This window comes from Setaria italica, chromosome III, assembly GCF_000263155.2.
Source record: "Setaria italica strain Yugu1 chromosome III, Setaria_italica_v2.0, whole genome shotgun sequence".
In the NCBI taxonomy this organism is placed as follows: Eukaryota; Viridiplantae; Streptophyta; class Magnoliopsida; order Poales; family Poaceae; genus Setaria; species Setaria italica.
Window position 1 is genome coordinate 43,336,051 of NC_028452.1, and position 24,581 is coordinate 43,360,631.

At 39.9% G+C, this 24,581-nt stretch overlaps 2 protein-coding genes across 4 annotated transcripts; both read right to left on the minus strand.

The window, feature by feature from the left end:
• Positions 1-17,917: 17,917 nt before the first annotated feature.
• On the minus strand, positions 17,918-20,071 carry LOC101780913 (serine/threonine-protein kinase fray2). Of its 2 annotated transcripts, none has more exons than XM_012844638.3 (6): positions 19,722-20,071; positions 18,935-19,010; positions 18,780-18,842; positions 18,479-18,523; positions 18,332-18,394; positions 17,918-18,256 (listed from the first exon to the last, which is right to left on the minus strand). In XM_012844638.3, exons 1-6 carry the CDS (start codon positions 19,967-19,969, stop codon positions 18,164-18,166), a joined length of 588 nt encoding a protein of 195 aa, XP_012700092.1. In that variant the 5' UTR covers positions 19,970-20,071; the 3' UTR covers positions 17,918-18,163. The 2 variants fall into 2 exon arrangements, with proteins under 2 accessions (XP_012700092.1, XP_012700091.1); XM_012844637.2 differs by having other exon boundaries at positions 18,935-19,013.
• A 1,312-nt stretch (positions 20,072-21,383) lies between these two features.
• On the minus strand, positions 21,384-24,250 carry LOC101781458. 2 transcript variants are annotated; one of them, XM_004962737.3, is made up of 9 exons: positions 23,800-24,250; positions 23,636-23,678; positions 23,453-23,533; positions 23,267-23,332; positions 23,073-23,144; positions 22,886-22,957; positions 22,667-22,774; positions 22,498-22,569; positions 21,384-22,411 (listed from the first exon to the last, which is right to left on the minus strand). In XM_004962737.3, exons 1-9 carry the CDS (start codon positions 24,096-24,098, stop codon positions 21,845-21,847), a joined length of 1,380 nt encoding a protein of 459 aa, XP_004962794.1. In that variant the 5' UTR covers positions 24,099-24,250; the 3' UTR covers positions 21,384-21,844. The 2 variants fall into 2 exon arrangements, with proteins under 2 accessions (XP_004962794.1, XP_004962793.1); XM_004962736.3 differs by having other exon boundaries at positions 23,453-23,539.
• Between the last annotated feature and the right edge of the window lie 331 nt (positions 24,251-24,581).

The following is a 24,581-nucleotide window of genomic DNA, read 5'->3' on the forward strand; positions in this document are numbered from 1 at the left end:
AGTGAATTTGCAGGCCTACCTCTTGGAATTCCATTTTTATACCTGAAACAAAAATGTAACGGCCTGCAGTCATGGTAAACTCATTTTCCATACCTGTAATCACATTCAGCATGATAAGTATTCAATTACAAGGATAACAGTTGCACCTTCAAAACAGTTAAATTTAAAACCAGACAGAACCTAATTAACTTTTTAGAATTAACCATGCCAGCCATGTGGTGATCGGTTATATATATGTCATTTCTCAACTTTCAGTTTTAAAAAAATCTATAATCCATCTTGAGTATCAAATTAAACCAACATATATCAGCAAAGCTCTATGCCAAAGAATCAGGTGCATTCCAGCATGATGAACAGATGAAGGCAATCATAAGTTCTTAACCATGTCTGAGCTACAAGGATAAGACAACCAAAGTGTGTAAGAAACTAAGAATACAGTGAAACCATGAGAGATCCTATAGTTTCTTGAGAATTGAATTCAGAGGTTGACATGAGGTCAGAGGTTGATATGCAATCCTTTCGTTCCTTATGATTTTTTTTTCTTATCAGAAACAAAATAATTAGCTGGGGATTAATATCTTTGAATCCTCTCCTTCAAGCTAAATGGAGTCACGTGCCTGTCTAACAAACTCAACTGTGCGGAGTAGCTAGTGAACTCTCATGTGGGATCTCTTTTGGTTGGATATATATCTTATAACATATACATAGCTGATTGGTCCTTTTGCAACATTCAAACTTTGGCTTCTGAATTCGGTCTTAGAGATCAGTATGAACCCGAAAAAGGATGCAGATTCTTCTGAAATTCAGGACCATGACAATAAAACAGCAAACTTTGTTCAACGGCAACAGTATTTTTTCAAGATCGCATAAGATAAATAATGGCACGTAGCATTGATAAATGGTTAGGGTTCAGTTTTTATTTCTGTTTTTGGAGATAAGAAACCACTGCTCATGCTTCAGCTAGCAGCAGGAGTAGTACAGTATATCATATGCATGTTTCAAAAGCGTTTCTGCATTCGATGACTTCATACATCTCCTATTCTCCTCTGAATCTCACAGATTATATTGGATGAAATAATAATACAACATGGTGTAACTGATAAATGAGAACACAACTACTACTAGCAGCTAGCTGCGATCACCAAACACCCGTTGGGCAAAGCAAGTTCATGCCACTATAGAAGTGCCTCTTCCTCTGAAGCCGCCATTTTGCACCTGAATCCGAGATGAAAAAAAAAATCAAACCCTAGTTAAGTAACCCAAGATAATTCTAATCAAAGCATTAGAAAGCATGACATAAATTAACGGAACAGTCACTTTGCATCAGCATGGAGCCCTGGAGGATCCAGGAGGCAATGGGTTGGGGAAGGGTCTTCATTCCCATGGCAGTGACAAGGGAGTTCGAGGGGATCTGTTTGTGGGGCTTGAAAGTATGTTACTCCTACAATACAATGATCAAAATCATTGACCTAGCCTAGACATATCCTAATCCAGTACAAACTGGACTCAAGAAGAGCCAAGACATATATACATACATACATATATATGACATAGAAAGAAAATCCAGGTAATGAGATTGTACACTGAATTGACCATTGCTACCCTCATTGAGTCAAAATAGTTTGATGAAACAGTCTCAATCTCAATTCTTTGAAGTCAGAGGTAGAAAATCACTTCCACTCCCCTTTTCAGCAACAGATGTTGTAAAATGATCACTCCAATTTGAGAAAGCACATGTGCACATGTTTGAAACAAGAACAAGAACTCATATATACAGTATTACACAACTTGTTGATACACATGTGGATACAAGCATGGTATGAACCATATCAAGCACACCAGAATACATGTACAGATAGAGAAAATGTAATTTTTTTAATTTGTGTAGTTCTTGCTTCTCCTTATAATTGCATTAGTGCCCTCAATTCTTCTAGGTGCATCTTTTGCTGGTGCCTGCACTGGATATAATGTCATCTAGCAGATATGGTTCATGGCTGAATCCCTCGAGATCTGACATATTGCTAGCGAGCAGAAGGTCATCATTAGAAGCAGTGTTAGGTAAAGGTCCTGGTTCTTCATCCATGACGATGTCCTTCCCAACCACAGATAGCAAAGAATCATCCAACATGTCAAATTCATCCCAATTGATATCGTTGCCAATGCTAGTAGCAGCAACAGCTTGTGCATTTAAGCTTCCATGCACACCATTCACTTCAAGGGAAGTATTAGCTTCTTCCTCATGTTGGTGTTGATCATCACCAACTCCAATAGCATTAGGATCAATGTCACCATTTCCATTGGTTTTACTGCTAGCATGTATGGTGCTTTTGGTTGCTGCAACCCCCACATGGATATAATTCTCTATAGTGATATTAGTAGTGGTGTGGGCGCTACTGATAGTCGTTTGTAAAGGGGATGGTAATTGCAAAGTGATTTGAGGAATATAAGGGCAATGGAATGCTATGCCACTGTCTTGAGCAGCAACATTACTAGAGCTAGCACTATCAACACCATAAACAGATGCAGAAGCAACCATGTTCATGTAGCAGTATGTATTTGGAATATTGGCTAGTGCTCTTGGAAGTTCTTTCAGATGGTTCATCACACCAGAAGAAGCAGCAATGTTGTTGATGGTGTTTCCAAAGGACCCAAGACCATTGGCCATGTAGTTGGTAGGCGGAATTATTCCACTCACTATGGGTGCGGGTGTGCCTGTGGTTGCAATTACTGAAGAAGCTTCATGAGGTAGAGATGCCAAGGATAAAGGAACACGAGGACCATTTGTTTGTGGCACTACAAGAGGAGGAATATGGACTAAAGGAGGATATCTAGTGAATTTATGACTAAATTGTGGCAATTGGTTCTGATGGGGAGGAAGATGGCAGGATGAGGATGGAAGATTAGTCAACAACCTATCATGGCGTTTCTTAGTAGGCTTAGGATAAGGACAAGAATGGTGCTCATCCTGATGAGCATTCAAGAAATCATTTAGGAAATCATAAGACTGAGTGGAGGCAATAGCCTCAGTAATGTCAGAGTCTAGTATGATGCTTCGCTGGTTGGAATTGGCACACATCCAAGCACGGAATGCAATTTCCTGCACAAAGATCTCGCATGCCTTTGTTAGGAAAGACGGCGTGTCAAATGTCATCATCATTTTACCCTTCTCATCACAAATGACCTTTTTGATGCGGGTCATGGGGATTGCACGATCACCAAAGTCTTGAATTGCCTCGATCTCTATTTGTCTCTTCCTCCAAAAGTCATCTATCATCTCCTGCTGAGATAGTGGCATGGGCGTCCTTGGTGATGAACGGATTTCAATACGATGATCCATTTCTCCCTTCTCCAATTGTGAAAGATATAACTAGATAGAGGATCAATTCACATAGTTAGTGCTTACTTATGACAAAGTATTACAAAAGTTCAAGTTAATCAAATGAAAACATTTTTAGTTTTATATCCTCCATATCGTATATACTAGACAACTATGTAGACAACATGTTTACAGGTAAAAGCAAAATATTTCTTAGTTCTATATCCTCCATATCATAGATAAAAGAAAACTATATAGACAAACATAATTAAATGTACAAAACAAAAGATAACATGTAAACAAATGCCTACAAAATCTATTTTCAATAGTAGTAAGATGGTGTACCTTAAAGTACCGATACTCTGAAAGAACTGAAGAATAAAACACTTGAAGAACTATTGGTGATTGATGATGATGGTGAGCACCATGGATGGTAGTTTATATAGGAAACTGAGGGGCTCAAAAGTTCTAAGGCAACTAACTTTAAAGATCAAAAGAAAATATATAAAAATGAAAAGGCAAGAGGTTGGTGCTTTTTGAAAAAGTTCCAAAACTTTATATCTTATAGCTACAATCATCTGTTTGTCATTTACTATCTTCTCATGCTTATCTATAAAAAAGTTCCTTGGATAAAGACAATGTCCAACAACTTTCTGGTCCTTATGGATATTACTTTTGTACTTCTGAATGACAACTAAGACATAATAAAGTAGGTGAGAGTGTGTTACTAGTTGTATTCATGTTGAATATATAGGAGGGGAGGTGCACACTACGTGCCCGGTTCTAGGTGAATAACTTTATTTGTAAGTTATTAAAACTGTACAAAAGCTACTTTTTCATGAATGGACATATCTATAGTGGATGTACATTTGAGTTGTAAAGCTATAGCATTGAGTCATCTCTTTATCCCTTCCTAGAACAAGCACCTTCTACTTTATATCCTTGATTCATGATTGTAACATTCCTTAACTTCATAAACAAAGATAAGGATGGACATGTGGGTGCTAGTTGGTACTTAGGTCTTTACAACCATGGTTTCCATGTAGATTCTAGGCTAGTCATGTGATAAAATTACTTCCCATTTTGGTTGTTTATGTTGTGGAGGCTAAGTCATGAAAGATCTTCATAAAAAGCATCCATGATTTTTGTGACAACATGTATTTGTGCATTAGAGTCATGATATAATTTTATATGTTCATCAAAAGTGACGCTTAAATAAAGTAACCCAATGTCGTCACGTATTTGCACATGAGAGCGTACTTGATACTATCATTATACTTTCACTTCATATCCGATAGCTACAGTTTGTTCGTCATTTACCATCTCCTTATGTTTATCTATTAAAAGTGCTTGGATAAAGACAATGTCTAACAACTTTCTGGTTCTTATGGATATTACTTTTGTACTTCTAAATGACAACTAAGACATAATAAAGTAGGTGAGAGTATGCTACTAGTTGTATTCACGTTGAATGTGTAGGAGGGGAGGTGCACACTACGTGCCTGGTTCTAGGTGAAATCAACTTTTTTATAATTTATGAAAACTTTACAAAAGCTACTTTTTCATGAATGGGCATATCTATAGTGGATGTACATTTGAGTTGTAAAGCTATATCTTTAAGTCATCTCTTTATCCCTTCCTAGAACAGACATCTTCTACTTTATGTCTTTGATTCATGATTGTAACATTCCTTAACTTCATAAACAAAGATAAGGATGGACATGTGGATGCTAGTTGGTACTTAGGTGGTTTTACAACCATGGTTTCCATGTAGAATCTAGGATAGTCATATGACAAACTTACTTCCTATTGTGGTTGTTTATGTTGTGGAGACTAAGTCATGCACGATCTTCATAAAAGCATCCATGATTTTTTTGACAACCTGTATTTGTGCATATTAGAGTCATGATATAATTCTATATGTTCCTCAAAAGTGACTCTGAAAGTAACTCGGTGTCGTCACGTATTTGCACATTAGAGCGTACCATATACTATCATTATACTTTCACTTTATATCCAATAGCTACAGTTTGTTTGTCATCTACCATTTTCTTATTTTTATCTATTAAAATTTCTTGGATAAAGACATAGTGTCCAACAACTTTTTGGTTCTTATGGATATTACTTTTACACTTTTGTATGAGTAGTAAGATTGTAAATTAGGTGAGAGTACATCACTAGCCCTTTTCGTATTGCAATGTATATGGGAGGTGCACACTTCATGCATGGCTCTAGGTGAAACCAACTTCTGTGCAATCTATAATACTTTACAAAATCTAATTTTCATTTAATTGACTCATCTATACATTTGAGGTGTAAATGAATCATTTCTTTATCCCTTCCTATAACATGCACCTTATACTTTACATCCTTGATTCATGATTGTCACATTTGTTGACTTTATAAATGATGACAAGGCTAGTTATGTCATTTGCAGAAACTAAATCATGCAAGATCTTTACAAAAGCATCCACACCTTATGAACATCTATATATTTGGAATTAGAGAAGATATAATTTGTATGTTCCTCAAAAGTGATGCTGAAAGTGCATGACTTATGGGAATCTAAGAAAAAAAATCTGAACTGTTAAAGCAATCATGTGTGCAAGTTTGTTAAATGATACATATATACTTATGTGAATCTAAGAAAAAAAATCTAGAGATCAAGATAGATGGGAAAAGTAGTTCAAGTACCTGTGATTCACGGCATGATAAATCCATTAGCATGCATAGTTCCCATGAGTCTTTTTGTGGCTCTTATGGTACGAAAAAGAGGTGGGACGCTTCTTGTCCATCTTGGTTGAATCATAGCTTGTACTTCATAGGATGAAAATGGATTCTGCTGTTTGGAAGTATTGTCAAACTGTACAAAAAGGGGACGATTATAAGGATGACACACATACACACCAGTACACATGCACATCATACAACTCTACAATTGTATCCCCTATGACGCACATACAAATAGAACTGCAGAAAGCACTTGCATGTTTGAAAAATCATGAGCATAGACACATGAACCATATGGTAAGGGAGCCATACCTCACACATCTACCACTCCATCAAGACATGCCTCTCCATGCTGTGATTTAATGACACATTGAATCATAGTCAGTGGCACAAATTACAAATTCAAATGTAACAAACAACATATATATAAGAAGAGACACAAACTTACTGAATTTCTCTTATCAATGATAAAATTCCCATCGGCCTCGACTAGTCAATTGTACAGGCGCCATTTGTATCTAGAGCCACCATATTGGTCAATGATGGTGGAGGAGTAAGGAATGATTTGAGAAAGCAAAGGAAGAAAGGATGAGCCTTCTGAGTTGTCCCTCACCAATCACCATGTACTGGATAGAGGGTGTTAAAGTTGCGAAAATAGACTCATTTTTTTCCTAGACCAATGCCTCTTGGGCCGCCTTTTATAGAGTTTTTTTTCACATGATCATTCCTTATCTTTTTGGATAGTCTGCTATGACACGTAAGTAATCATCGGGCACTACAATGTCTGTAGTATAATGCATGATATTTGTGCTTTAACTTTCAATATCCCAAATTAAGTCATGCCAATAACTAGGCTGCATAAATTTTCTGTTGCAACTACGGAGTAGATCACCAGTATGTATGTATATATGTATCATTGAGCCTGACCCCAAATTTATTCTTATTAGTTTCCAATATCATCCCGAAGCTATTGACGTGCCAGGTCCACATGCATACAAAAATAAACTTCCAGAATATCAGAGGAGACTTGGTGACGAAGTTGGGTATGAGGAGATAAAAGGAAGGATCAGCCTAGACCCCCTAGGACGATTGGCCTAGGACTTTCCTTGCTCCCCTCGCCTTCCTATTTTAGCCACGTGTCTTCCAGATATAAGTATGCCCAAAATTCATCGGCACACAAGATCCATCCACCAGAAGTCTACGAATAGAGGGACACACACCAGAGGAAGCTAAGGGCCACTGCAAGTCTTCGAGGTTGACTAGGAGATGGCTTAGACTACAACCTAGCTGCCATGATCGTCCCAGCGTGGCGAAGCCATGATGGAGTTTTGGAGCCAAGCCTTGTGATCATCAAGGCTTATGTACATACGATGGTGATATCAATCTAATCTTGTGGTTACTTTGATCTACTATGATGCATGCTTATTCTCATATGTATAGCTAGCATGTGTTCTTAGTAGGAATAGATGTAATCGTGGTGATTAGGCTATGTCTTGTGGATACATCTTAGTAGTGCGTAGGAAGTCGGTGTGATTACCTTCGTGTGGTGACAGCATGCGGGAAGGGAAAGGCTGAAGGATTGCGTAATGTTGCGTAGGATCAATAGTGAGTATTGTGGGAGTTGTTTGAGGTGAACCTTTGGGAAACTGGAGGCATTAACACGCACCTCGTAGTGGTGAGCACAAGAAAGTAGGCTACTTGCAAACCACCTTTTTGAGAGATGACTCTTTATCAAGGTGCTACATAGATTGGTTACCACTTTGGCTGAAACTACAATAAGAAGACAATAGGCTCATGCTACCTTTGGTTGTGTTATCTCATATATATGGATATGATCTGTTTACCCTGTCTATAATACTTATCTCATGATTGGGTTTACCTTTATATGCGATTCATGCTTCATGATAGGATTAGATCCATTTAGCTAGATAGAGAACCCTAGTTAGTTCACTACCGATTCACAGATTGATAAACCTTGGATGGAATACTCTAAGAAAAAATCTACGATGATCCGTGCGCTTGCAGTTCACAACTTGGCGTGTTAACTACCGTCAACAAGCTTTTCCGGCGCCGTTGCCGGGGATCGACAACTCGAACCCTGGGGCGATCTATCTAACTTTTCGGACTAACCCTAATTTTTCTATTGCATATATCCTGTTTTTCTTGTTTGCGTCCTTAAAAGTAAGTAAATACTAGACGCAAGATGATCAAACATGGACTTCATCAAGTCTCAATTCACTCCGATAAGGTGATAACAACATCAAGCCCAACCCTTTAGCAGTAGGTGCTAACTTTGTTAGTGGCCCAGCATCTACTATCGAGTCCACACCAACGAAGATAATACAAATGCTTATAAGAAAGGTATGCCACTATGTCAATTAATTTTTAATACTAATGTTTCTTGAAGATTTGTTTGTACAAGTAAAAGGTGTTGGAAGCAACCATGTCAAGCAAAGAGAGATGATTGGATGGTCACTCTGCACAGAAGGTGATGATTTGGAGTTGATCAAGACTGGAGGCAACAAGATTAGAAGCACCATGATACTACCAATCTTCTCCAATGGGATGCTCAAGAGCTTCTAATTGAGTGATGCGATCAAGGAAAAAAATTGCTCAGATCGTCGACACAAAGTGCAAGAGCCTCCTCTGATTCCAGCACCTTGTCTAGAGCAAGAATTATGGAGAAGATGCATCATTGACACCATGCTACTCGCTGGTGCGGCAGGTGATAACCTTGAAGCCAAAGTATGTGTGACATAATGCCCCAAAGACTACAAGATCAAGATCATCAACATCTTCAGATCAATTCACAACAAGCTACTGTTGTCATCAAGATTTTACATGAACTCAGAAGAAAAAAATAGAATACTTTTGTATATTCAGAAGTCCCATGAAGTCTACATTCCAACTAATTAAGAATCGAGGCAATCGGAGATTCCTACAAGCGGTTATGGCCAAATCATCGAAGGTCGCGCGTCCTGAAACAGCACGCAGTGCTGAAATAAAACGGGCATAACTCTCTCATTTAAACTCCGTTTTAGATGAATGACCACTTGTTGGAAAGATAATTTCATAAAGTTTTCAATATATCTATATTTTGGTATATTTTCTGTTCTATACGTATAGGAAAATTTACGAAGAAGAGGCAACAGCAAGGCAATGAGAGCAAGATGGAGGAGATGAGGATGACAACAATGAAGAGGAGCTTGGGCAATGCTTTCATAAAGTGTACATGATCAACTTTAGAAGCTTAGAACAAAATAAAAACCTCTGGAGCATTGGCATATGAAGACACAAGCAGGCTACATCCAATACAAAGAGGTGTTAGAAGCGAACCACGAAGGATTACAAAAGATGACACCAAGCTGCATGGATACTTTGGATTCTCGCGCAAAGGACCATAGCTTTGCATGAACATTATCGAGGTGAGAATTCTAGCTATATGACTTTAACTAAAGCACTTTTGGGAGGCAACCCGTCTTTTTATTTATTTTCTTTACTAAGATGACAGTCTATATTATGCTTTTGAATCGAAACCATCAAGTAACATTGTATCGTTGCTCTAACAAATTCTGCAACCACATGTTGTATGCTTTAAATAATATTGAGGGAGCACTTTATTACTTGATCTTGGAAAACTTATACACCCTTTTTTGTGTGTTATTAGGGTTTAGAGTCTTTTTCTCTGTGTCTTTTTAGAGAGAAATATGAAACATGGCACCACTCCTTTGATTCTAAACTTGTGGCTAGTTAATTTAGGCTAACTTATGTTTTGTTTTAGACCACCTTCATATCATGTCATATCATTTTGTTTATCCACCTCATATTACATTGCATTTTCATGTTGCTTTTATCAAAATCTTTTTCCACCTAAGCGTTCCTATCAGCCCAGCCGAAAACCATAGCCAACAGGGGTTTGATTAACTTGTGTTGATCATCTTGCTGCATCATTCAGATCGGAGTGAGTTATTTTTACCTCTATTTTGACTACACCCCTACCTAGAGCCTTCCTAAAACCATAGGTTTTTGATTTTCATCGGGAAAAACAAGCTCTTTCTTTTCTTTTTGTTTTTCAAAACCCCCTTAGTTAGAATTTCTATGCTTGATTTCTCTCTTTAAAATTCTTGTTTCAAGCAAAAAAATATAGGATACCTATAAACCTACCCTTAGCCTTGTTAGTTTGGTTGTTGGGGATGTTCGATGAATGATTTTCTTGTTGACATTGCTTGACTTCTTGTGGCCAGCCTTGCTTTGCCATTCTAAGCAATTCTTTTTGACTCAACAAAATGCGGAACAACATTGATAGTCTTTTCAACTTTGCTAGCTTTTATTTTTGCTAATCCTTTTGCATGTGCATTTGCATTTGTTCCATTATTCATGTGTTAGCTTGGCTTTCTCCTAAAAACTTTTATGATGAATGCTTTCATATCTATGTTAATGCTTCTAGGGCATTTTTCCTTTGCAATCTTGTGTAAACGTGGTCTTTAGACTTGGTTGCAAACCATCATCATTCAGTTTAATAAACCTTGCTAGCTTTTCATATCATCTCTATATTGCATTGGTTGGTTTTTAAGTTTTGCAATGCGCTCTATTTTTCTTGTGTTGGAAAGAGTTATTGATCTTAGGATAAGCATAGTGTTTGACCTTGATTAATAATTTTTTATGGCTATGGAGAATTTCAACAACCTAGTTGTAAGCATGGTGCTTAGAACTTGGTGCAAATGTTATCTTTGTTTATGTTCCTACCTATCATTTGCATTCACACTTGCACTCATGTACACTCATTAGGTTTTTCTTTTTATTTTACTAGATTAGCTATGCCACAAGTTAAAGTCTTAGGGATGTTGTTTATTTGTTGGCGATTGCTTCTACTCTCGACAGTCACCTCAGTGGTAGTTTGAGCACTTGAATTTTTTTGCAGGCATGGTGAAGCGCTTTCACGAAAAGAGATGAAATTGAAGGACAATAAAGGCTACAAAAGTGAAGAAGCATAAAGACAAGCTTCGGATACTGAGAACAAGGATTTTAACAATCACAAAAAGCTTCATCTTCTTCTTCCATGCCTAGCACAATGCTAAGCATGGGGGGACTTGGCGGACGAAGAATACAAGGATCACAGTTGCTAGAAGATGCTCATTTTCTTCTTCCATGCTAAGCACAATGCTTAAGTATGGGGGAGGCCGCGCTGCACTTCATCACAAGCATCGAAAGGATGGTAAATTCTTCCTCAACCTTTTCTTTTGTCTATCTCTTTCTAAAATACACGTGAATATAAGCCTTCAACCATAGACTCGATGCAACCTTTGTGTATCTCTCAATAATAATATGGCTACTAGGAGTACAACCTAGTTTTTATTTTCTTTAAATCATGACACCATCACCTTGTGCTCACCACGATGTTAATAATTTTGGTATAATCTTGCTTATGAAAAAGTGATGAAGGTTGCCGCTTTGTTTTACCTACACAATGTTGTATATAATTTAAATATTTGCTCTTTATTTAATGAACCTAAATTGATTAAATACCGTCTCTTTTAATTGTGGAGGTTAAATGACTAAATTCCAGACCCACAAACTTTATGTTGCTTTTTGATTTAAGTTTCCTAATGACCTGATAACTTGATTTCTTTTTATTAAAAATTAATTTATATGCTATCTACATTTGTGAATCTCTTGCAAAGTTCTACCTACCAGAGCATATATATATATGATCTTTGATGATGAAACCTTTAGATTGCAAACTTATATTTTGATGAGTTGGATTAAGATTGATTTCTGTTGTATGAGACTTAGAAGCTAGCCATCTCCTTTGTGTAAACCTTTTTCTTGCTAGCCTTTCTATCCATGCATTGTGAGTTTCTATACTGAAAATTTCACAAACCTCGCTGGGCATCCAACCTAAACCCAAATTATTATTTTTGTGACTACCTCCTTGACCACAACCTATTATTGAGTATGAAAAATATTTCGACAAAAATTCAGAAGATTAATCTGTGACTTTTCAAGAAAATCAAGACCTGGAGGTGTCCACCAGTACGGAGAATAAAAGCGAAGAAAATAGAGGCCAGAATGGGCCAGGCCGATCGGCCTAGACACCCTCAGGCCGATCGTCCTGATGTGTTTCCCCCTTTGTTCCCTCGGAAATTTGGCGTGGAAGTCCCTCCAGAGGAATAAAATAATTTTTTTGCAGAAGATCGAAGATTTTGGTACTTACATCAGCAATTTATCTTTCTTCCTTTTCATGCTCGGGGACGAACATCGTCTAAGCATGGGGAAGTCATCGCATTATCTCTGACTACTGCTGAGTAAAGTACTGTGTTGCAAAAAGTTCTAACGAGTAAAATAAAAAATGAGGAAAAAGAAAGAAAAATGAGGAAAAAGAAAGAACGAAGAAAGAAGAGAAAAATGAATGAAAAAGAGAAAAAATAAAGGAGAAAAAAGAATAAAATGCTCCTCAGTTCTTTGAGCCTCATTAAAGTTCTCAGTGCTCTCAAGATTAAGGATTGATCCATACTCATCATGTGCAATCCGATAACAAGAACTTCATTTGTGCCTTAGGATCATTCATTTGCCACTTGCACATGTCCACTTATCTAAATGTACATGTTTCATCCCTCTCCCTCTCCAACATTTATTTTCCATGACCTTTTTGACAAGTCTCAGTATTCCCAATAGATCTCTCTCTTAGTTTGATAATATTTCAAGTATAATATTTTGCTAGGATAGTTTTTACCTACCAAGCTTCACATAAGCCTTTCACCTTCATATATGAGTAGATTAGGTTTAAAATAATCAAGTATAAGCTTGAGTGACTTGATGAGATGAGTGTTTCCATGAGCTTTTACAAGAAAGAATCTCACTTGTGTCAGATTTGCATCTTTTTGAAAAACTCTTCATGATGAAACAAGGTAAAGGTCTAAAGATCACTTAATTTCAAGAGCATTGTGTTTATTTTATTATAGCATGTTCTTTATTGCTAGTCTATCTTCCATGATGAAAAATAGCCGGTCACAACTTGAACTTTAAATGCTAAATACTTGAGAGAGCAATGTGTCTTGTTATGTATAACTGAGTGCAGGGATGACATCAAAGGGCAATGCTGATTTCTTGATTAAGCAAGTGTCCTGGACTTGCTCGAGGATAAGCAAGGTTTAAGCTTGGGGGAATTGTTGACGCTCGTTATTGACACACTTTTAATATCATTTAAGTGGTGTTTTCATACATATTCTTATACTAACCCGCCACTTAGCACCTGAAATAACCCCGTTTTTGCATATGCATTGTATTTTGGAGGACATTCTGTTTCTGCGGGAAATTGGACCTAAAAGTATATTTTTGGATAAATCCCTGAACGAGTAACAAACCTGTTAAAGAAGAAGGCTAGCAGGCTCAGAAAGAGCCTAGGTTGATCGACCTAGTGAAGCCCAAGCCGATCGGCCAGGGGTCTTCTGGCCTCCTCCAATGCTCATTTTTTACAAGCACTCCTCCAAGATTACTTAAGGGCTAAGTTTGTGAAGATATGGCAAGGATCACTTTGGGATCAAAGAGGAACCAAAGAGGATCAAGTAGAGATTTGGAAAGTTATCTAAGATCAATCTCATCCTGAAGCTATCAACGTGCCAGGCCCACATGCATACAAAAATATGTTTCCAGAACATCAGAGGAGACTTGGCGATGAAGTTGGGCGCGAGGGGATAAAAGGAAGGATTGGCCTGAGGCCGATCGGCCTGGGGCTTTCCTTGCTCCCCTCGCCTTCCTATTTCAACCACGCATCTTCCAGATATAAGTGTGCCCAAAATTCATCGGCACACAAGATCTATCCACCAGAAGTCTACGAATAGAGGGACACACACTAGAGGAAGCTAAGGGCCACTTCAAGTCTTCAAGGTTGTCTAGGAGATGGCTTAGGCTAGACCCTAGCCGCCATGATTGTCCCTGTGGGGTGAAGCCATGGTGGAGTTATGGAGCCGAGCCTTGTGATCATCAAGGCTTATATACACACGATGGTGATATCAATCTAATCTTGTGCTTACTTTGATCTACTATGATGCCTTCTTATTCTCATATGTATAGCTAGTATGTGTTCTTAGTAGGAATAGATATAATCGTGGTGATTAGGCTATGTCTTGCGGATACATCTTAGTAGTGCGTAGGAAGTCGGTGTGATTACCTTCGTGTGGTGACAGCATGCGGAAGGGAAAGGCCGAACAATTGCATAATGTTGAGTAGGATTGATTGCGAGTATTGTGGGAGTTGTTTGAGGTAAAGCTTTGGGAAACTGGAGGCGTTAACACACACCTCGCAGTGGTGACCATAGCACCTCGCAGTAGGCCGCTTGCGAGCCGCCTTTCTGAGAGATGACTCTTTATCAAGGTGCTACATAGATTGGTTACCATTTTGGCTGACCACTGGAAAGTAGGCCGCTTGCTAGCCGGCTTTCTAATAGATGACTCCTTATCAAGGTGCTACATAGATTGGTTACCATTTTGGCTGGAACTACAACAAGAAGACAATAGGCTCATGCTACCTTTGGTTGTGTTACCTCATATATATGGATATGATCTGTTTACCCTATCTATAATACTTATCTCATGATTGGGTTTACCTTTATATGCAACTCATGCTTCATGATAGGATTAGATCCATTTAGCTAGATAGAGAACCCTAGTCAGTTCGCTGTTAATCCACGGATTGATAAACTTTGGATGGAATACTCTAATGAAAAAGTTACGATGATCCGGACACTTGCGGTTCACAACTTGGCATGTACATCAACAGAGGCACATGGAAATAGGAGGAATATTCAGCGAATTGAGGGCTAATGTGTGTGGTCTCATGAGTGTGCAAAAGAAAGTTTGTTTCGATCTCCTCTTGTCTCTCCCTATGAAACTCATCTATCTTCTCTTGCAGAGACATTGGAATGGGCATTCTTCGTAATATGTTACTGTCACTAGGAAGATTCGATTCTTTCTTCTCCTTCTGTAATAGATGTACCTGGATAGAGGATCCACTCATATACTTAGTGCTTACTCTTGATGTCATAAAGCAAAACTAAACTAATAGTTGGTTGATTTTGACAAATCATTATATCTCTATTCTCCACATCATAGAATAGGATAAAACATTGCAAGCCAACATACTACAAAGAACAAGATAAAAGATATGATGGAAACAATCACCTATAGAAAGTACTTGGGACAATAGTTAGAGAATGTACCTTAAACGATTACTACTATGAAAGCACTAAATAATCAGAAATATTGGTGATAGATGATAATGGGTACCATATGTAGTGGTTTATATAGGAAACCAAGGAGCTCAAAAGTTATAAGGGAACCTACTTTAACGTTCAAAACAAATTATAGAAAATGAAAAAAAGAAGGACCTTGATGATTGTTTATTGATAACTTGTGGGTTTCTTCCTGCCCTTTTTAGCCGTGCATGCATCTTTTCCACCGTTGTCTTGAGATGCATTAGGGGCCTCATCTTTTTGAACCATACATTCTGTATATTTTATGACAAAAACGTTGGAAGTAACCCAATGTTATCACGCGTTCATGCATGAGCATACACTTGATGCTATCCATGCACCTTTGCTTTTATATCCTATTAGTGTGTTTAACATTTACCATTTTTTGTTCTTATCTATAAAAGGTGCTTGGATAAAGATGGATGGAATGTCAAACAACTTTGTGGTTCTTATGGATTTACTTGTGTCCTTCCATATGACAACTAAGACAAAGTTGGTGTACAAGCCATGTGTATGTTTCATGTGGTCCTACGTGAAGCCAACTTTCGTGCAAGCTATAAACACTTTCAAAACTACCTTTAGTTTATTTTTCATTGCTAGAGTGGATGTCCATTTGTGGTGTAAAGGTATATCTCTGATTCATTACTTCATCATTTTATCCTTTCCTAGGACTTGTACCTTCTACTTTGTATACTTGATTTTTCATTGTAATGTTCCTTGACTTGATAAACAATGACATGGCTGGATAAATATGTGGATCTTAGTTTGTACTTAGGTGGTTGCTAACCATGGTTTCTATGTAGAGGCCTAATCCATCTTAGTTTGTACTTAGGTGGTTTGCTAATCATGGTTTCTATACTCCTGATGCTGGTTTTCAGGGCCGTACGTAGTAATTGGAGGCCCCGGTATGAATTATATAATGGGGGCCTTATTTTGAAGACATGATGATTAGACAAAACAAACAAATGAAACACCTCCGTGCTCATACGGGGTTTTGACTTAGCTAGAGAAGAACTAAACCTTGTGTGATTATTGGGGCTTGCATTCTGCTGTTAGTTAAGCAAGACAATTAGTACTAATGTCAGATTTGGAGGCCTCTAATTTTTGGATGCCCTGAACAGTCGCACACCTTGCTCCTGTCACTGTACGGCCCTGCTGGTTGTTTATGTTGTGGAGACTCATTCACGCAAGATAGGCATAAACATACACACTTTTCGTGACCACCTATACTTTGTGAATTAGAGACAACAAATTATAATTTGGCATATCCCTAAAAGGTAACACCGAAAGTACATGACTTCTCCTTTATGCCAAAAAAAGATTTAAGGAAACGGTAAAGGCATGCATCCCTACAAAATAGAACTGTTAAAGGCAATGATGCTTGCAAGTTTTCCTAACAATAAGTACGTATGTGCAATCTAAGGGATAAATATCCCCGAAAGGTGATGCTGAAAGTACATGACTTTTCCTTTAAGCTATGACACAAAAGATTTCGGGAAAAGGTAAAGGCAAGCATCCCTACAAAATTCAACTGTCAAAGACAATCATGCTTGCAAGTTTCCCTAACAATAAATTCTTATATGTGCAATCTAAGGAAAAAGAAGACAGTGATCAAGGTATAAAAAAAAAGAATAGGCTGACCCCAAATTTATTCTTTTTTCCCAACACAGTAACATCCAATGAACTAGTCATTGTGCCCAATAGTCTTATGGGCCGGTCTGGGCTTGCATTCTTTTGGTGGTGGTATTGATTCATGGGATGTCCTAATAAATTCGTCATTAATGCTATAAATAAGTTATGCTCATGTCCGATTGTGTAATTCTAAATTTGATTCAATTTTAACTAATGAATAAATAAGTTATGTACACAATTAAAAATCAACAGACTGGTCACGATTATCGACTTTTATTGACAAAAATAAGAATTATTGATTAGAAGAAAAAACACATGTCCATCTACTTTGCATAATACGTAACATTTGGACTGTCGGTGCACCAATTTACCAAGTTATTGCACTAAATTGAGCATGTTACAAATTGTTCCTGTCAAGTTATTATACCAAATTGAGCATTTTACAAGTTATTGGATCAATTTTGCACCCACCTGATCATTATTGTACTAAATTGAGCATTTTACAAGGTGTTGGATCAATATGCACCCACCATTAAGTATTTTACGAGTTGTTGGATCAATTTGCACCCACTTTACAAGTTATTATATGGTGAGTACAATTTACTCTTTTTATAAATATTTTTAATCTGACTTTAAATAGTTTGCCTAAGACAAATCTAAATGGACTTGGAGCATGGTTGTGTTTGGTTGCCTGCATTGGGTCTTATACGGGTTTATGCAATGCAGGCTCCCTGTGATTGGCCCCCGTAAACTCTACCTCCACCTAGTGCAAAGTTATCATATTACCGTACGCAGCCAAACAAAGTCAAACACCAGCACACTGCTTAATCGCTTGTGCTTAGGCCAAGCAACCAAACACACCCTACGTGGGCTGCAACTAGGGTCAAAACAAATTCAGGAATCGACATGAGTTTGTTTTGGCACCTAAGCCTCATTGTCAGCATTAGTAAGCTGCCACAAAAATGTAAACAGTTTGACCCAATAAGAACAGACATTAAAACAAAAGTAAATTCTAAGTGATAGCACGGAATTCAGGTAACATTAACACCCCAACCTCAAAACAGTTACAGTAGACCATCATTCAGTCGCTAGTTAAGCACCAACAAAACCTTGGTGGCCAAGTGACGAAACAAACCAAACACGAAGCCCTCAAGAGTATCACCTAAAGCACAAGTGAGGAGACATCCGGAAGGGCATTCTGCACTTCCTTCCGCATCACCAGAACCAACAAACTGCTAATCATAACTGGCATTCAGGAACTTCAACAGTTCATTGCGCTTGCTCTCTGCTGCCTTATCTTCCTTAGTCTTCTCAAGCTTCATCATTATCTACAAATGAAGTAGGTCAAATGCAAGGATTCTTTTTTAAGAGAAACTGCACCTTCATCTAATTCTTTTCCTCACCTTTTTACCAGAGATTGCACTCCTTTGTGTCCCTTCTTCCTTTTCTTTGTCGCGTCCAAGAAACTGATCGATGAAATAGAAGGTGTCTAAAAGTGAGAAACACACCAAGTATGAGAATACCAAACCAATCATCTTATAGATTTATACCTTGGAAAGCTGGACAGGACCATCACCACCCTCGCTCTCTTTCTTCTGTATAGAGCTCCCGCGTTGAAGAGAACAGAACCAACCAACCGATAACCAACCAGCAAGCCAATCCACCATATTGTCACCCATTCACGAACCCCAGCTCCAATGCCAAAGAGCCAACCCAGAAACAGGCACAAAGAAATATAAGGACCTCTTGTGTTGAAGTATAAATGGTAAAATATACTTTTATCACCAACCATGTTATGTTATGTTAAGTCATCGTAAAAGGAAACAGTGTCTGAATAAATAGGAAATTTACCTCTTTGTGTTTACTCTTGTCTCGTCTATGGTGTCTATCTTTACTTCGCTCCCTCTCCCTAGACTGTCACATGAAGAAATACAAAGAGAGCCCAAAGACATATTAGATGCCTGCATATGAAAACCTCAATCAAGCACAAATCAAAGGACCAGTACCTTTCTTGACCTGCTGCTCTTCTTATGCTTCCGAGATCTGCCAGACGCCTCGCGGTCACTTTCATAGGAGCTTGTGCTGCTACAATGAGAATGAGATAGTTCAATATGACAATACCAGGGAGAACCTCACAGAAATACAAGTTTTTGCTTGCCAAAGATAATTTTTTCTTCGGTGGAGTCTGAAACACCAAAACAGCTTCTCCCTCCGTACCACTTACAATTTGGAAGCTCATTCAGGAAGCTCAGGCAAAACGTAATATTGATTGGTCACTTATTAATAGATTTGTTCAACAAATTATCCTAGTCGCTCCTAATAAGTGTCCCTAAATCGACTTCATCCATCTAACCATAAAACCGTCATTGGAAACACAGACTGCCACAGCTGCATTATGTAAACTATTTCAAATGTACTACTGCACAGTGCACACACTAAGAATTAGAGATAGGGGGATTTCAAGAGTGCTGACGAACACACCAAAATCCCAGGTTCTTGCCCAACATATCATTCACACCTTACCCTAACACATCTAGTACAATCCCATCCAAAACAACGTGGCCTCCAATTCCAAATCCCACATTCCATCAATCCAAACATGCGCATAAAAAAACGAGTCAGTACACGAACGACCTGCATAATCCAACACCAATACGAATCACCAGCTGCTTCCTCTCGTTCCAATCTCCGGATCAAGAACCCTGCCTTCCAGATCCGATCACGAGACCAACCCTTTGTCCTAACCCTAGGTTTTGAAACCCCGAGAGGGGGGAAAGGGGGGGATCGGATCACCTGTAGCCGTCGTCGTCGGACGGGGACCGCCGCCGGTCCCGCTCGCGGCGGCGCCGCTTGTGGCGGGACCTCCGGTCCTTGCGCGCCTTCAGCGCGGACGAGGACGAGGACGCGCCCTCCTTCCGGCGGCTGCTGCGGTGGCGGTGGCGCCGGCGGCGGTCGCTCCCCGAGGCGGAGGAGGATGAGTCCGAGGAGGAGCCCGTGCTGTCGGTGTAGGACGAGGAGGAGGCGGCCGGGGACCGCGCCATGGCTCCCAACGGCGGCGGCGGCGCTCGTGGGGATTGACGCGACGAGGCGAGACAGGAAGCGGCTCGATCTGCCTCGGTTCGGACTTCGGAGGAGTCCGCGGACGCCTCCACGAGCGCTTCGTGCAGGCTTGCAGCTGCTGGGCCAGGCCGGGTTCTCCCGCGAAAGAAAAAGGAAGGAGAACGAAGATGTCTGGGCCGGTTTGTAGAAAAATTATTTGTTCGTCGAAAAAAAAAGATGTCTGGGCCGGGGCCGGGTTCCCCCGTGAAAGAAGATGGAGACTGAAGATGTCTGGCTGAAATGTCGGCCTGGATCCTCACAATGGTTTCACATCAGTGTAACATAGAAATTCACAAAACTTTATTTAATCCGTACGGATTCAGCTTCTTTGAAAATTCGAAAATGTCCGCATGTGTTCGGATCTACCACTCGATTTGGAGCGTTCGTGTTTTTTTCTAATTTTTTTTGATGATATATGTCTTTCGACAGCGGATCCCTAAGATTTTCAATAAAACTCTCCTCATTCCTCAAGCTAGGAGAATGTTAAACAAACTGGGTCATAGACAAATGAAGCCACGAAGGAGCTATTACAAATCGATTTTTGGTTGATCGCGATCCATCTGGCCATTGGCATCATATGTTCCGGCTTGAACTTTAGGGCAAGTCTGTGAGACCCACCAGCAATTCCTAACGCTAGGTGTGGCATCACCTGCATACAACAAAAATTGAAATATGAAAAAGATCATAGTTTTTAAATCAATAGCTAAATTAAATTCTGATTGTACTATTTTATTTCTCATGATACAATCTTTAAAACATGGCCAAACTTGAGTATATTTGGGTGATATTTTTAAAATATTTTCTCTCAAACATTTTCCTTATGAAATTGATAATGTTCTTGGTTCAAGAGAGACTTATTCTAGGTTCAAGAGACCAATGTTCCAACTTCACAGTAAAATGTTCTAACTTTCAGAGAAAAATATTTGAGATCACAAGAATAATGCTCCTCCTTCATGATAAAAAAAATATTAAATATTTCGAGATAATAAAATAAAAGGTATTTTCAATGGATCTAATTTGCTTGCATTAATGCTAAGCAACACAAATGTTTGAAATAAATAAAAAAGGATATCTACCATTTAGAAGAAAAATAATTTTGAAGTTCCTATTCCCTAAGCGAAAGAACGTTTCCACCTCCCCAACCTGCCATACCTTGACAGTTGATACTAGCATGCAAAGAGGAAGGATGAGAAGATCAGGAGAACGCACGGGCTTCATGCTGGCTTTGGCAGAGTTGTGCGACAAGCCAACTCCTGACAGTCTGACCGATGCATAACATTTCCCAATCTAGATGGAATAGAGCAAAACGTTTTCTGTTTACCTAGTGTACTAATACTCCAGAATACCTAGTGGAAATAACGTTTTCTGGGCAGCATTATTAGCAGTAAGGACAGAGGGTAATAAAGCAAAGACAGACGACATCGAGAAGCCTTATGATAAATATTTTCAGCACTAACATACGCTACAAAATTATTGATAAAAACAAGCACTTCGGGAGAACCCTAGTGTTCTCTGATCTCTCTCTTTCTTTTTCTTTTTCTTCTTTTTTTTTTGCGAAAAGTTCTCTCTGATCTCCTTGGTTGTGCCTTTTGGTAGATGGTGCCACACCTGTAACTATTTCAGTATAGAGACATCGTGCTGGACAATGGCCATTTGAATTCTTTCATTGCTCGCTCGTTTTTCCATCTTGCACATTCCAGCTGAGACGTTGCCATTCATATGCGAGCGCATGAGGCTATGAAACCCCAGTGGAACTTTGCAACCTCGGCATTTTGTGTTGATCACTGGTAGAACTTCATTACGCCCTTGGAAATTTACTACAGATCCATCTGGAGCTTTGTTGCTCGGGTAGGGGCGTATAAGCGCACGATGATTGTTATTCCAATAGTCATCGCGAATATAAGAGCAAGAATGGCCAGAGCAGGGCTCCTGCGATCCATGGTTGCGATAGCTCCTCCCTGCACTCCTCCCTTGCTGATCAGGTCGTGCTCCCTTAGCTCACCATTGGTATAATCTTGCTCTATCTTCATCCCTGTCTCGTTCAGTCCTGGAAACTCGGGCCCTTTCTTCTCTGCTGGCTTAACCAGAGATGCCACTGCAGGTGAGCTGACAAGTTCAATAAGTCCTGCAAGTGCTTTCTTTTCGTCCTGTTCGAGCTCGCTTTCGTCTGTGATTGTTCTTTCACCTTGTTTCACTTCCTCTGTATCTGTAACCATATCATCTAAGAGTTGTTCTTGATGCATCATCAGCTGTGCTGTCGGTGTGTTCTCCATTGATTCGGCCTCTTGAATACCATCACTTTCATCATTATTTTTACTGAAGATGATCCCTGGTCCACTGATACTGAGTTTGCTTTCATCAGAGGCCTTCACATCTTTATTATCCTAAAAATCACAGTTCAGAGGAAATAAGGATCATGATCAGACATGCACGTTCCAAAATTTTGATCAAAGAAAGAAGAAACCCATACTTTTTGGGCTATCTCTTTCTCGATGTTGTTCCTGCTTGAGTCCTCATCAACCTTCTCTACATTTCCAGGGACCTGAAGCCACAATTTAGATGGATATGCAAAAATAGGCTACTAGAGAATGACCGTGCATACAGGCACTAGAGCAGAAAGGATTCAGAATTGCACTTACCAAACAAACAGTGATCACCTCTGGCATGATCTCAACAGGGTTCCTGCTCGAATCATGATCAATTCTTTCAACATGATCAATTTTCTCAACATGTTCATTCGTCTGACACTAAAATTCAGGTGAGCGAAAATTGATTAAAAAAGACATCTATAACAATCACTGCATGTATAGAAAAAGGGCTTCAGTGTTCACAATAGTGCATAGCAAACAAACACTAACCATATCATGTGTAGTGATATCGACATGGTTCCTGCTTGAATTCTGGTCAATTTTTTGAACATGTTCTTTGTCCTGAAACTCAAATTCAGAAGAAATGAACAGAAGGCACCTATGAGGCTATGACAATCACTGCAACATAGCACAAAGGTTTCAGTTCTCACAATTGTGCATAGCAACAAATACTAACCTTATCATCCAAGTTGACCTCGACAGGATTCCTGCCTGAATTCTGATCAGTTCTCTCTTCACGTTTGCTGTCCTGAAACCCAATTTTTTGCACCAATCTGAGCCATCTAAATAATTATGGTGCATGCAAAATACAGTCATGATGTATATTGATGTTATGCAAGTTAATCCAAACGTTTGCAGAGAGAAACAAACCAATTGATCCGCAACGATCTCATTATCCTTGTGAATCTGGTGGCTTTCCTCTGTCGCCTTGCCATCCTGAAACCATTGTTCAGAGAATTTTGCAGAAATATAAGGTCATTACAATGCAACGCGCATGCATTCCCCGATGAACAAAGTTTTCAACAACAATTTTGCATAGAGATCAGAAGGACTAACCAATATACCGGATCCAATCTCGGTGTTGCCAGCGCTCAAGTTCTCATTGGACTGATCAAGACTCGATACCAATGCGCTACCCTGAACCTTCGAATTTGAACCAATTTTGCATGTAAGATTTCACCTGAAAAGGAAAGAACCCAGGAACAACTGTTCCCATCAATGAACGCAATGACTCCTCACCTTCCCATCCTCGACAACTCCGCCATCCAAAACCGCGCCTTTCCTGCAAAAAATCCACCCAACTTTTTCAGCCCCAACGCCCACGAAACAACACGGATCATCTTATTCATCAATCTTGTAATCCGCAAAAGGTCACAAATTCAAGGCGGAGATGGGGCACGTACGCTGGCTGCCGGTCGCGCTGGCGCTCGGCGCCCTTCTTGCCGCGGCGTGAGCGGCGCCACGCGAGGACGGCGGCCCCGACGACGGCCGCGCCGCCGATGAGCAGCAGCGCCCCGACGCCGTGCGGCGCCCGCGCGGACACGCGGAACTTCATGCCTCCACCAGCGCCGCCGCCCTTCCTATCAGCGGCGGAGGCGGCTCCGGCTCCCTTCACCTCCTCCTCCTTGTGCAGCCGCTCCCGCGGTTCTCGGGCGGCGCCTAGAACGCCGCCTCCGCCCGCCGAGCCGCCGCCACCTTCCATGACAAGGGCGTGCGGCGGCGAATTAAAAGAGCACGCGGCTTCGGTGGCGATCCTTCCCCTCCTCCTCCTAATTACGCTGCTGGTGGGGGTTGGTGTGCCGGCCGGTCGGGCTTCTAGTACGTGTGTTCTTTGCGCGCGTTCTAGAGAGGGAGTCAGGGAGGGGAAGAGGTGTCGAGGTTTTAGGGTGGGTGGGAGAAGGGCCGGTCGGGCCGCATGGCCACTGGTCGATGGATCGCAGCAGAGTCGCCGCGCAGACCCACAACTCTCGGATCATCAACGAACTGGAAAGTCCTGTTGGACTGGCGAAAAACAAAAGGAAAAAAAATGCCTGCGTGTTCTCCTCCTCTTTAAAATAACGGAATGTGTCTTGGATCGTGTAATTATAGATGTACATGCAGCCCGACAGCGCGGCACGAAGCCCAGTTTTTTGGCTCGTCTCAAGCCCGGTCCGGCCCGTAACTTTTCGGGCTCGGGCTGGCCCGG